The 13031-nt window shown below is 41.6% G+C and overlaps 1 protein-coding gene across 1 annotated transcript; it reads left to right on the top strand.

Moving 5' to 3' along the window:
• Positions 1–1108: 1108 nt before the first annotated feature.
• Positions 1109–9493, top strand: eny2 (ENY2 transcription and export complex 2 subunit). The gene is made up of 5 exons (XM_083650154.1): positions 1109–1214; positions 1370–1447; positions 5336–5406; positions 6266–6340; positions 9068–9493. The coding sequence occupies exons 2-5, from the start codon at positions 1380–1382 to the stop codon at positions 9139–9141; spliced, it is 288 nt and encodes a 95-aa protein (XP_083506280.1). The 5' UTR covers positions 1109–1214; positions 1370–1379; the 3' UTR covers positions 9142–9493.
• The last annotated feature ends 3538 nt before the right edge of the window (positions 9494–13031 follow it).

The following is a 13031-nucleotide window of genomic DNA, read 5'->3' as shown; positions in this document are numbered from 1 at the left end:
TCAGAGTTACTGGCATAAGGATACTACTGCTGAAAGGACAGGTCAGGAAAACCCATGATGTAGCCTATGATGATGTGGTTGCAGCCGGTGACTACAGGCTTATACACAGTGGCGTTTATCAGCAGTGCATTTCCCATAACAGTTTAGGTGTAAAAAAACAAAACAAATCAATCCTGTGGGGGAAAAAAACATTTTGCTTAGGCCTATTCTTTCTCATAAATGCAAGGTCCAAAATGTCTGAAATTGTGATACTGAACATGTTGTAGGCCTACAGTAGGCCTATAGGCACATCTTGCGAGCAAATATGAATGCTATGAGCCGTCTAGTTCACACAGCACTATCTGGAATATAATAATTATGTGATAGGCTACTTACTTCATTGATCTCTTTAGGGAAATTTGCCCATGCGGATGTCAGCTCAGAGTCAACGACAGAGCAGCTTCTGGAAGGGGGGGGGGGGGGGGGGGGTATCAATATTGCTCAAGGACAGGCTGGATGCATGTGACATAGGGCTTGAACCTGGATTGTCTTGTTGAAGGGCAGATTATTATGATTATGATTATGATTAGGATGAAGCAACCATGCCACCCCAGATTTGTCTTTTTGAACCTACAACATAAATGATGTATCAAAGGCGTAATTGTTAGCCTGTCCTTTGAGAACGCCTGAAAAACTCTGCCTGCTTACCATTTAATCTGTAAACCAACACTGCTACCATGTGGCCTAAGAGAGCATTGCATACATTGCACGGAACATATGTTCTTAATAAACCGTAGGAACCATTTTGCCAAACATCAACTTCCTTGCCGGAATGCAATGTGTGATGGAACAAGACGTTAGCAAAGAGGGTCTATATTACGAAGATGAATCGTTCAGTAGTAAAACGCGTAGTAGAACCACTGAGCTAAGAGTAGAACTGTAGAAGGCGAGTAGAATTTTTGAAACAAAGTTTATGTTCTCAGAAAGAGCTCATCATTAAAACGTAAATTTGAGCTCTATTTATGACAGTGGCGTTAGGAACACCCTCGAGTTGGGTGATATTTGGTCCAAATAAACTCGAGTCTACTGACGTTTCTGGTAACGGGAAATAGATGCAGAGTGAGCTCTTGTTTCTTCTTTATCTAAATGTTGACAACAATCTGCTCCCTTGGTAAATCTTAGCTATTTACTTTGATACTACCATGGTAAACGCATCAAGAGCATTATAGTTTTGGGTGAGTGGTTTAACGTTAGCAACTTTGTAATAGTCAGCTCTATATCCCCTCAACATAGTGATATAAGTTAATAGCGAAACTAGCAGCGTTATCTGCAATGCCTTGCTAACCGACATGGATGAATAGTAAATACTGTCGTTTCATCCCCCTTGCAGGTAAAAGAATATGAGTAAAGATTCAAGAATGAGGGCAACAATAAACCAGAAGTTGACGGAGATGGGAGAACGAGAGAGGTGAGATAACTGCAGACTACATGCACAACTTCTTTACTTCCTGAAATTAGTCCAGCTTCTTTATTTCCTGTCCTACACTATTGGATGAACTGATTAATCAGGTGTGCCTGATCATTGTTGTGACTGCAGCACACCTGACATTCATCAGTTCATCCAATAGTGATGACAGGAAATAAAGAAGCTGGCTAATTTCCGGAAGTAGTGGAGTTGTGCATGTAGCCCAAGGAGCTTTATTCCTGGTAAATTGAACCACACTCGGCCTTTCTCAGGCCATAAAGTAACACATTTTTTCAGAAGACTTTATTTTTGCTAATTTTAGTTTATAGGTAACATGAGCATTTTTGATATACTCCAGATATTACACATATTTTTCTTCAAAACACAGGGATAAGAAAGATGTTCCTCACCTCAGTCCTCATCAAGTTGCTCCCATCATCTGACACTCTCCACTTTAGTCTCAGGTCTATCCAAATAGAAGCAGTGTTGGGCAAGTTACTTTCAAAATGTAATATGCTGCATATTACTAATAACTTTTATTTGAAAGTAATAAGTTACTTTACAATATTACTGTCTGTGTAGAGTAACTCGTTACTTATTACACTACTTTTGCATTACTTTCACTAAAATACCTGCAGTAGTGACATCACCGCCCCGGAACCATCCCGACGATTTCAACCATCTTGAAGCCAGTGTAAACCGTCGAAAGATTCAGATTCAAGATTCAATACTTTATTGCCATGTCAACAGAGTTGATTGGAATTTGTTTCAGTGCAGCTCTAAAGAACAGACATAAAAACAAACATAACAAATCACAGATTCAAACACAAAAGAGGATAAAAAAGTGGAAAAAAACACTACATAAAATATGAGAGAGGCTGAAATAGATAAATAAAGTGCACAGTTTTACAAGCAGCATTTGTTTACAAAAGCAGTATCGAGCTGCCTATAAGTGCAATTCAAGTTCAAGTTCAATTCAAGCCTACGGATTTAAGGTGCGATTTAAGGTGCGAATGCAAAGAGGGTCAGAGTTCAGGAGGCGAACCGCCTCAGGATAAGTGCTGTTCCTGAGACGGGAGGTCCTGCACCTCAGAGACTGAAGCCTCCTACCTGAGGGCATGAGTTTAAAGAGAGAGCTAGCAGGGTGGGAGGGGTCGGCGATCACCTTCTGCATCTTGCGTTTGGTGCGTGTGGCATAGATGGAGGAAACGGATGGAAGGTCGTGGCCGATGATTTTGGACGCTATGCGTACCACCCTTTCCAACCGTTTCCTCTCAAGGGCGGTAGTGTTGCCGTACCACACTGTGACTGAGAAGGTGAGTACGCTCTCCACAGTGGCTCTGTAAAAGTGAGCCATCGCCTCCCCAGACACACCAAACTTCCTGAGCTGCCTCAGAAAGTGAAGCCTCTGGTGGGCTTTGCTCACAATGTTACAAGTGTTGACTTCCCATTTCAGGGAGCGGCATATGGTGGTGCCCAGAAATTTCAAACTGTCGACCCTGTCGACGGGCTGGTCGCAAATGACCAGAGAGGGGGGCACTGAGCCGCTTTTGCGGAAATCAATAATCATTTCCTTGGTCTTATCTAAGTTTAAGACAAGATTGTTTAAAGTGCACCAGTTGACTAGGGCTGCCACTTCGGCCCTGTAGGCAGATTCATCACCGTTTTTAATATACCCGACCACCGTAGTGTCGTCCGCGTACTTAAAAAACGAAACAAATTGAGAGTGGGAAATAAAATCGTTGGTATAAAGTGCAAAGAGAAGGGCTGAAAGAACGCAACCCTGGGGGGCCCCGGTGTTGAGAGTCATAGTTCGAGAGAGCCTGTTGCCTATTTTAACTACTTGCTTCCTGTTAGACAGGAAGTCCAGAATCCAAAGGCATAGAGAGTGATTGATCCCATTCCCTAGAGCCATAAGTTTATCAAATAGTTTGGAGGGCACGATCGTGTTAAACGCAGAGCTGAAATCGATAAATAAAACTCTAACGTAAGTGGCGGGGGCCTCCAGGTGCTGAAGGATGCTGTGGAGGCACAGAGACACAGCATCCTCGACAGACCTGTTGGCACGATAAGCAAACTGGAAGCTGTCCATCTCAACATTAGACAGGTGATCACAGACAATACGCTCAAATACCTTCATCACAACAGAAGTCAAGGCTACGGGCCTATAATCATTCAAGCTAACAGCATTGGAGTCTTTGGAACAGGGATAACCACAGCGGATTTAAAGCAAGCAGGGACTTTACAGAGAGAGAGAGACCAGTTAAAGATGTCAACAAAAACAGAAGACAGTTGTTGAGCACAGTGCTTTAAGGTGAAAGCAGAGACCTGGTCTGGGCCTGCAGCCTTCCTGCTGTTCTGTTTGAGGAACAGGGTTCTGACCTCATGCTCACTCACCACAAAAGGAGGAGGGGGTGGAGTTAGCTCTGGACCGCTAACTACTGTGGCACTGAGAGACACATCAGTGGGCAAATCAAATCGACAATAAAATTCGTTCAATTTATCGGGGAGGAGGGGGTCATCATCTGGGGCTCGGCGGTCGGAAAATTCTGTGTTATTATAATTTTCCTTTGTTATTGTCATATATAGTTGTTATTTGTATAAAAAACACAATTTGATTAGGACATGATTGTATCTTTATTTAAATAATATGCTTAAAAAAAATGTAACTTGTGTTATTTAACAAAGTAACTGGTATAATATTACTGAAATCCTATTGGTAATAAATTATATTACTGAGTTACTGCTAAAAGTAATATATTACATGTAATATGTTACTTTTGTAATGAGTTACCCCCCAACACTGAATAGAAGTAATAACTGAATAAATTATCATCTTCATACAGACCCAGAACCAGAGAAAAAAAGAATGGTAGAAAATTAATACAGTATAAATGAATCTAAAATAATTCTGGAAACTTGTGTTTGGTTGATCATATCTCTGCTGTTACTGTATCCTCAGTGTTGTATCTTATCTTATTGGAAAGCCTGTTCATTTCCCTTGACAATGCTGTCTCATTTGTAGGGATCCTGCATTTGTGGGATGAGCAGCACAGCTGATAATGTGGCTAAAGCTGAAGTCAAATGTGTCAAATCTCCCTGCCAATGAATGTAATGTCGAACATGTTGGTATTGACTCTATTGTTTTGAGTTGTTTGGGGGATTGAATGATTGGATTCTCTATCCGTAACAAGGAACAAACAAGACACATTGGCAATTTTACGCTTTATTCATTGAACACAGTCAGGAGCATCAGTAGCAGATGGAAGAACCATACGCAGACACTAGAGCCACACCATGATACTGCCCCCACCAAAAACTGTATACTCGATCGATGCAACAATCAGCATAGCGTTCTCCAGGTCGTCTGCCATCCCACAGCAACACATTACCAGGCTGGTGACCAGCATGAGGAGGAGGTACAGTACCAGGCTGTGGTGGCTGTGTATGGTTCTTCCACCAGCTACTGAGGGGTTGGGCGATATGGACAAAATCAATGTTTTTGGCCAAATACCCTAATATCTATATTGCGACAATATTGGTGCTTTTTCAAAATATTTACACAATTATTATTTATTATTATTATTATTATTATAAATAACCAGTAATGTGGATGAATAAGTGGGAAAAGTAAAATAATATAACATTCTGGTAAGTTCAGAAAATTACATCACTATAGTAATGCAACCTTTAAAACCAGGAAAAGACAACACTTATGCTATATCACGATATTACGATCCAAAATCTAAGACGATGTCTAGTCTCATTTCACAATATCAATATAATACTGATATATTGCCCAGCCCTAACGTCCAACAACTTGAATTCAATAAAGTAGAAACGGCTGCCATATTCTCAACTAACTGCTTCTACTTACTGTTTGATTGACAGGCTGAAGGAGTTACTGAGGGCTAAGCTCACCGAGTGTGGATGGAAGGACCAGATGAAGGCTCACTGCAAAGGTACAAATGACTATTACTTTTATAACACATATCAAGTTCTGATGGTCGTTCTTGAGAATGCTTTATCACTATTCATCTCTTGTTGTTGTATTTAGAAATTATGTTCTCTTATTGTAATTGTGAATTGTTGCATTATCCTTATACTCTAGTACAGGGGTGTCACACTTAATTTCATCCCGGGGCACATCAGCCTTATGGTTGCCCTCAAAGGGCCCGTTGTAAATGTAACACGATATAAATGCAGTGTTTCCCTTAGAATTTTTTTCAGGCCTGGAGGGACTTCAAAACCCAAACTGACTTCGGTCGCCAGTGGAAAAATTTGTCCGTTTGAAGCCAAATTTGGAGAATATTAACATTAGGATTAGACTGTTTTGATGTAATTATTCATTCATACAGTATTAGTAATTTATGTTATTAGTTATTTTTTTCAGGCCTGGCGGGGGCCTCGTTGGCCTGGCGGCCCGCCAGGCCTGTACAATTCTAGGGGAAACACTAAAATGTATCTAGCCTACTTGTTATCATATTACATAATTGCCACTGATTCGATCAGTACTGGTCTTTAGTAATAATTAACTAGCTCTGAAAGCAGAATTATAGGAACAATATTGGCAAACAGACAATTAGTAGCCTACAACTATTATAACTAATTGAATTAGAATTGTATTGCGCAAATTGTATTCTTTGCTAGCTCTTGCGGGCCACATAAAATGAGATGTCAGGCCGGATTTGGCCCCTAGGCCTTGAGTTTGACACGTGCTCTAGTCTATTTCATACTGTATTTGTATCCATATTGTCTCTGCTGCTGCAGTGACCCAATTTCCTCACAAGGCATGTTAAAGTGTCATCTATCTGTTTGCAGAAGTCATCAAAGAAAAAGGCCTGGAGCATGTAACTGTGGAGGACCTTGTGGTGGAGATCACTCCTAAAGGAAGAGGTAGATTAATTATAGACGGGTTTCACGGAATTGTGTTGCTAGGGAACAATTTGACACCTAGCATATTTCCTGTCTGCTCTTGTATTAGCACACACTGCAACAGGAAGTAAGCTAAAATCAACTTTCAATAATAAAAACGATTATTCAAAAATTCTAAATTCGTTGCCCATCCCTAGCATCAGTGATGATGTCATCAGTGATGACATCATCACAAGCGAGATGCCTAATGCTTCAAATAAGCATGCATTTATCTCTCAGTTATCTGTAAAGGGGAGACTCGTGGGTACCCATTAGGGGTGTCACGATATTTCGTCGCACGATATATTGCGATATCGAAATGTCACGATATGCGTATCGTCAGAAAAAAATTATATCGTAAAAAAAAAAAAAAAAAAATGCTCCTGAATAATAATAGAACAAATTTAGCAGAATCAACACGCATGATTGAGGGGGTAGACTACTACTGGCATGGCAAAACAGCTCAAGGGGTACATAAGATTACATAAGTTTAGGGACCATTGAGCATGAGTTATTTAAGAAATAGATTGTATACTTTATTTTTCTTTCACCATGCAACAAACATTTAGTTTGTGACAGTGTGACACATTCTATTGCAAGAGAAGCATTATCTTCCATGTTGTTTTCTAGTTATTATAATAACAATTTCCAAAAACAGCATTTGTTTTGTATTTTGTGTATTTCAAATGAAAGACTATTTTTCCAGTATTTTCCCAGGGCTCCCTTGAAAAGAGGTTTCGATTTCAACGGGACTCACATGGTTAAATAAATGATAAATAAATACATAAAAATTATTTACTTTTGTTAAAATATCGTATCGTTATCGTGAACCCAATATCGTGTATCGTTTCGTGAAATTAGTGTATCGTGACACACCTAGTACCCATAGAACCAATTCTCATTCAGATATCATGAGGTGAGAGGTCAAGGGACCCCTTTGAAAATGATCATGCAAGTTTTTCCCTCCCCAAAATTTAACCTAACTTTGGAGATTTATTTAGCCTCCTTTCCAACAAACTAGCAAGACATGGTTGTAGTGCTGCACGATTAATCGAATCGCAATCGCAATCGCGATGTCAGCACGTGCGATTACATAACCGCAAAAGTGTGCGATTTTTTTCCCCCACATCTTTTTGAGTGTGTGTGTGTGTGTGTGTGTGTGTGTGTGTGTGTGTGTGAGAGAGCCTCCTCTAAACTAACGTTACACGCGATGCAGCAAACACACGTTTCTCTGCTATCACACTGGGCATCAACACTAGCGGGAGACTTCTCCCATGCACTCCCGCAAATAAGTAATGTTATGTGCAGCAAGGTTACATATTATCTTACCGAGAGGGAGAGAGAGAACATCCATGATCGCTAACAGCAAGCTATCCTAATAACTAGCTACTAGCTAGCCGTTCAGAAACGCATGTAAACAGCCGTGTGATTAGTGAGAACGTCAGTAAAATAAGGAGAGAGCTGCACGTGCTTATGCAGAACTAGTGCACGATTAAGTGCACAGTGGGGATGACCCGCTGTGATGAAGAATATAACGAGATTAACCAGGTTGATAGCAGCAAAATACTGTTGCAGCTGCCAGCAGCGCAGCAGCACCTCCAGGCTCCTAGCTAGCCTGACGTCACATGACGCCTTCATGGTCCCTCGATAAAGTCTGCAGATGCACGTTATTTTTTTAGTTTTAATATATTTTAAATTGTAACATATTTCATGTATTTTAGTCTGTGATATGTGAAACCGTGGTATTTTTGTCCAAGGTTATCATACCGTCAAAAACTCATGCCCGCACATCCCTAGATACCATTTGTTTATTATGAATGAATGAATGAATGAATGAATGGTTTATTTTCGGTCATAGGTTATAATGAACCACAAACAAATGTAACAATTTGTGTGAATATACAGCAAGAGAACATCATCATATTATATCGCAATCACAATCGCAAATCGCAATATTGTCCACCATAATCGCTAATCGCACCTTTCCCCCAAATCGTGCAGCACTACATGGTTGATACCAATGCGTTAGGTCTTCTAGTTTCAAATTATATGAAACTTCACACTAGCTTTAGAAGTAAACCTGCTGCGTCCTAAATATAATTTGTTCCAATAGGGTTAGCTCAAAAGCTAACGTTAAACAGTATGTGGATGGACAATGCTAATGGGATTAGCACCATGTTCTGGGACGTACAGTAAAATAAAAACAGATTTGGGTGGTCTAACCTAGTTTGCTAGTTAGTGGAATATTCAAGCTTTCTATAGTCAAGTACGCTCCATTTGATAGTTTATTCGCCCAGAGAACCATTCGCCGGATCGACTTCAAACTCGGGGATTGCCGAGTGCAGTGCCGAATTTCGTGCAATTCGGACCCATGTACGTATAGTCATAGCGCCTCTTACTTGCACCACAAAAAGCGGTTTATCTTGAGAACTGTTCGTCCGTTCGACTTCAGACTTGGCGGGTGCGCAATTCAGACATGTGCATAGTCATAGCGCCACCTACTGGCAACACAAAAAAATGGTTTATCTCGAGAACCATTTGTCAGATCGACTTCAAACTTGGCGGGTGCGCTGCTGGGGACCCAAGAAAGGGCAATGTCGAATTTCAAGGATGGGGGGGAGTGAAGTGTGGGAGAGCATGATGTGTGAATGGGGAGAGTGTAATTCAATGGAAGAATAAGTCATAGTCATGTTTCTCTCTCTCTTCCAGCGTTAGTCCCAGACAGTGTCAAGAAGGAGCTTCTCCAGAGAATAAGAGCCTTCTTAGCTCAGCATGCCACATAAACAAAAGCAGTCTGATTTTTTTGCCATGTTTTTTGCTATGTTTGCTAAGTTTAATCGTTGACCACTTGCCTATATTATCATGATATACTATATATAATAATAGTATAATAATAATAGCATATATATATATAATACTATTTTTATTAATTGATTTATTTGAGGTTGAGGATAGTTTATTTTTTAATGACATGGAATTTTCAGTAATGTAATGTGTAACATGAGCTTTGCTACTTGGTTGTGTGTTTGTACTTGTCCAATGACTAAAGGTATCACATGAGTTTTGCAAACCCACTATCTACCTTGCACATTTAGTCGTCCTTTGTGTATGAAATAATGCTGTACAAATAAAGTTTTGGATTGATCGAATTCTCCTATGTCTAATAAATGTCTCGCATGTCACAAATCAGGCAACAGGCAGCAATAACCAAGGCAGGATGGCTTGACGAGCGATGTGATGGTACTGGATCCTACATCAAGGCAGGATAGCTTCATTAGCTGACCGGAGCTAAGAGATGTGATGGTACTGGATCCTATATCAAGGCAGGATAGCTTCATTAGCTGACCGGAGCTAAGAGATGTGATGGTACTGGATCCTACATCAAGGCAGGATAGCTTCATTAGCTGACCGGAGCTAAGAGATGTGATGGTACTGGATCCTACATCAAGGCAGGATAGCTTCATTAGCTGACCGGAGCTAAGAGATGTGATGGTACTGGATCCTACATCAAGGCAGGATAGCTTCATTAGCTGACCGGAGCTAAGAGATGTGATGGTACTGGATCCTACATCAAGGCAGGATAGCTTCATTAGCTGACCGGAGCTAAGAGATGTGATGGTACTGGATCCTATATCAAGGCAGGATAGCTTCATTAGCTGACCGGAGCTAAGAGATGTGATGGTACTGGATCCTATATCAAGACAGGATAGCTTCATTAGCTGACCGGAGCTAAGAGATGTGATGGTACTGGATCCTATATCAAGGCAGGATAGCTTGAGCGGCCACCAGCCGCACGCCACGTTGAAGCCACGCCGAAGCCGTGGTGAGGCGATCGTTCAGGATTCAGTCCTATTTTCCAGGCGTGACGCGTGAAGCTTGAAGCTGCCAGGCATGAAGTCAATGGGAGTTGTGGGCAGGTTCAAGGCATGCCGAAGAGGCTCTGAGAGGAAAAGAGAAGGCTTCTTGTGTGAACGGTTAAGCGTCAGTTCAGCTTGAGCCTGCCTCAAGGTTCAGTTCTGCCTATGTTCTGCCTATGGTGTGAACAAAGGCTAAGAGAGATGTGATGGTACTGGATCCTACATCAAGGCAGGATGGCTTGCCCGGAGCTAGTGGCCCATTTCCACCGCAGGTAGTAGCGCGGTCCCGCTCCGCTCGACTCGATAAATGGTCTCATTCCACCGGTAAAAACTGTCCCAGCCCGGGTTGTATTGGAGTTGAGTCGTGCTACTTTTCGTACCTGCCTCATCGGGGTTCTATTCTGTGAACCCGGTACCATACGGTGACGTGAAAACATTGTTGACGACTGATTGGTCAGGCAGAATCGTGTTTACTCTGTCTATCTACTGACTGTCAATGCAATGCTGCATACCAGTTTAGTGGGCTTACCTTCTCTTCTGTTATGTATATTTCCATCAGTCTTTTGTGTTGCTGCCTTCGCCTCTGGTGAAATAAAATCGTGGCGGTGGTTTCAATTGTCTGAGAGAGAAAAAAGTCTGCTGCTCAGGAAGCTCCTGTGCAGCGCTCCGCTAGGCCGCAGGCGGGTCTTTGGTGAAGCCGCGGTCTTGCCTGGTGAGAGGCCGCCGGGGTACAGGCTCTCCCGTCCGCGCGCAGCGCATGCCTATGAGTTTGACTAACTACAAAGTGATATCCATTCTCCTGGCCGATTGTCACATTTGCCCATGTACACTGTAGGTCATTTAGAGGCACCAGTATTTCATAAACAGTTTAAAAGTTCTGTGGATGGATTTAATTGTAACGTAATGTTATAGCCTACTTCGGCTTTTAGGCGGAGGACAGATATGCGGTCGCTATGACGACCAGCTGTGGGCGGGGGCAGATGATCGGCGGTCGAAGCAGAACATCCACGAGTAGAGCCGACTGGTGACGAGCTGTGCAGGGCAGTAAAATGTGGTGGAAATGAGCCATAAGAGAGATGTGATGGTACTGGATCCTACATCAAGGCAGGATGGCTTGCCCGGAGCTAAGAGAGATGCGATGGTACTGGATCCTACATCAGTGTAGCTGTTCAAAACACTGCTTAGAGTCTGTTGTCCTTTATGAGTGAAACAGTCAGGAACAGTGAATCAGACCATAACACATTCAAATAGAAGCAATTGCTTTGCTGAACGCCATCCTTTTATGGGGATTACAGGAAGTAAAGGCTCTTGTCTTGGTTTTGAAAATTGATTTTTAATGGGTTTTTGATGGTGTCTGTCTGCTATGGAGGTGCCTGCATAGTTGTCAATTATTATAGTTATTTATTATTATAATAATTTATTATTATTATAGATTATAGTATGTCCCAAGTAAAAGGATGATTAAAGACATTGCATTTCATCTGTTGAATGTGACTGTCTCCTATGTCTAGGGCAGTCCACCCCAGACTGTAGACTGTTAAAGAGCATGAACTATTCCTCAACACAGAATGCATTTCTAAAATGATGGAATAGATGATGTGCCTACTCATTTGGAGGAAAAAGTTAAGACTAACATTAAAGTGAGTCAGTCATTGTGGAGTGAGTGGAGGCAAGTGGTTCTCAAAGTTGTGTATGGGGCCCCTCAAGGGGGTTCCAAGGAGTCCCCAGCTAAATGAGGAACAATTACACATAAGTATACTTTAATTCACAAGAGATTATCCCAATTAGCAAGTTTCTAAATGTCTCTTCTAATCATAGGTTTCACACAGTTGTACAATTCAATACTAAACTAACAAGAAAAATCTTCCCCTATGGGTGTTCCTGGGACAAAATCTTCAAATCAAATGGGCCATGGCCAAATGTATGTCTATGTGGCAGTTTATATTATGATATGAAAATGCTTAAGAACGCCTGATGGTGGTGGCTGTATAATGCAAGAGTATATCACAATCTGAGATATATGTAGACAAATACTAATTTGTCTTTCTTAGTCCATATGAATTAGATATTTGAATGCATACATTCAATGGTACTTAATAATACTCAGTCATATTACATACAGTAAGTAGTGTAGGCCTATTCATCATAGGTCTGATAGGTCTGAGACAGTAGCCAACTTCACGCCTTGTCTTTCCAAGACAGAGTCAAAACAAAGACATGACAGCCGCAGGAAAAGAGTCTTTATCAAGTACATGACAGAAAATATGGAGTTGTATGGACAATTTACCACGGTAAGTTGAAACACACTGGGCTGGTGCCTTGAAATAAGGTTGTCCTTTGACTAAATGACACATCCCCTGTGCTTATATCCAAACAGCCAAGTTCTCATAATGACAAGGCTGCCGCTGCTTTACTTCCTAGAATAACAGAGTGTTCTCGACAGAGGGGAGAGATGTGGACGGAGAGAGGGAGATCATGAAAAGATCAACAGGAGCGACCCTGTTCACAGGGAGACGTATAACTCATGTGGATGCGCCGAGGGACGAATTGCCCTCACCGAAACTGCTTGTGAGATTGTTTCAAGGTCCTTGGTGCGTAGTGTATGAAATGAACAAGTGCACACAACTGTTCCAGTGGGAGAGTCACTGGGTTGGTGAGTCCAAAAACCGTGTTACACCGTGGCCCGATAGTTTCAGAAAATCTGTAAAACGCTGGGCCATGACCCCTCCACAATGTCCTGCCTGTCTCAACTCAACTCTGGTTCTGGTAGGCTGGTAGGTTCTGGTAGGCTGTGTTGTTTATTTTTGATGCTGTCG

Source organism: Poromitra crassiceps (genome assembly GCF_964638095.1).
Source record: "Poromitra crassiceps genome assembly, chromosome: 1".
NCBI lineage: Eukaryota > Metazoa > Chordata > Actinopteri > Beryciformes > Melamphaidae > Poromitra > Poromitra crassiceps.
This window is presented reverse-complemented; position numbering and strand designations above follow the sequence as displayed.

Coding starts and splice junctions, on each gene's coding strand:
- eny2 (XM_083650154.1), top strand. CDS start 1,380: ATGAGTAAAGATTCAAGAATGAGGGCAACAATAAACCAGAAGTTGACG. Junction 1,448..5,335: donor GAGATGGGAGAACGAGAGAG/GTGAGATAACTG, acceptor TTTGATTGACAG/GCTGAAGGAGTTACTGAGGG. Junction 5,407..6,265: donor GATGAAGGCTCACTGCAAAG/GTACAAATGACT, acceptor ATCTGTTTGCAG/AAGTCATCAAAGAAAAAGGC.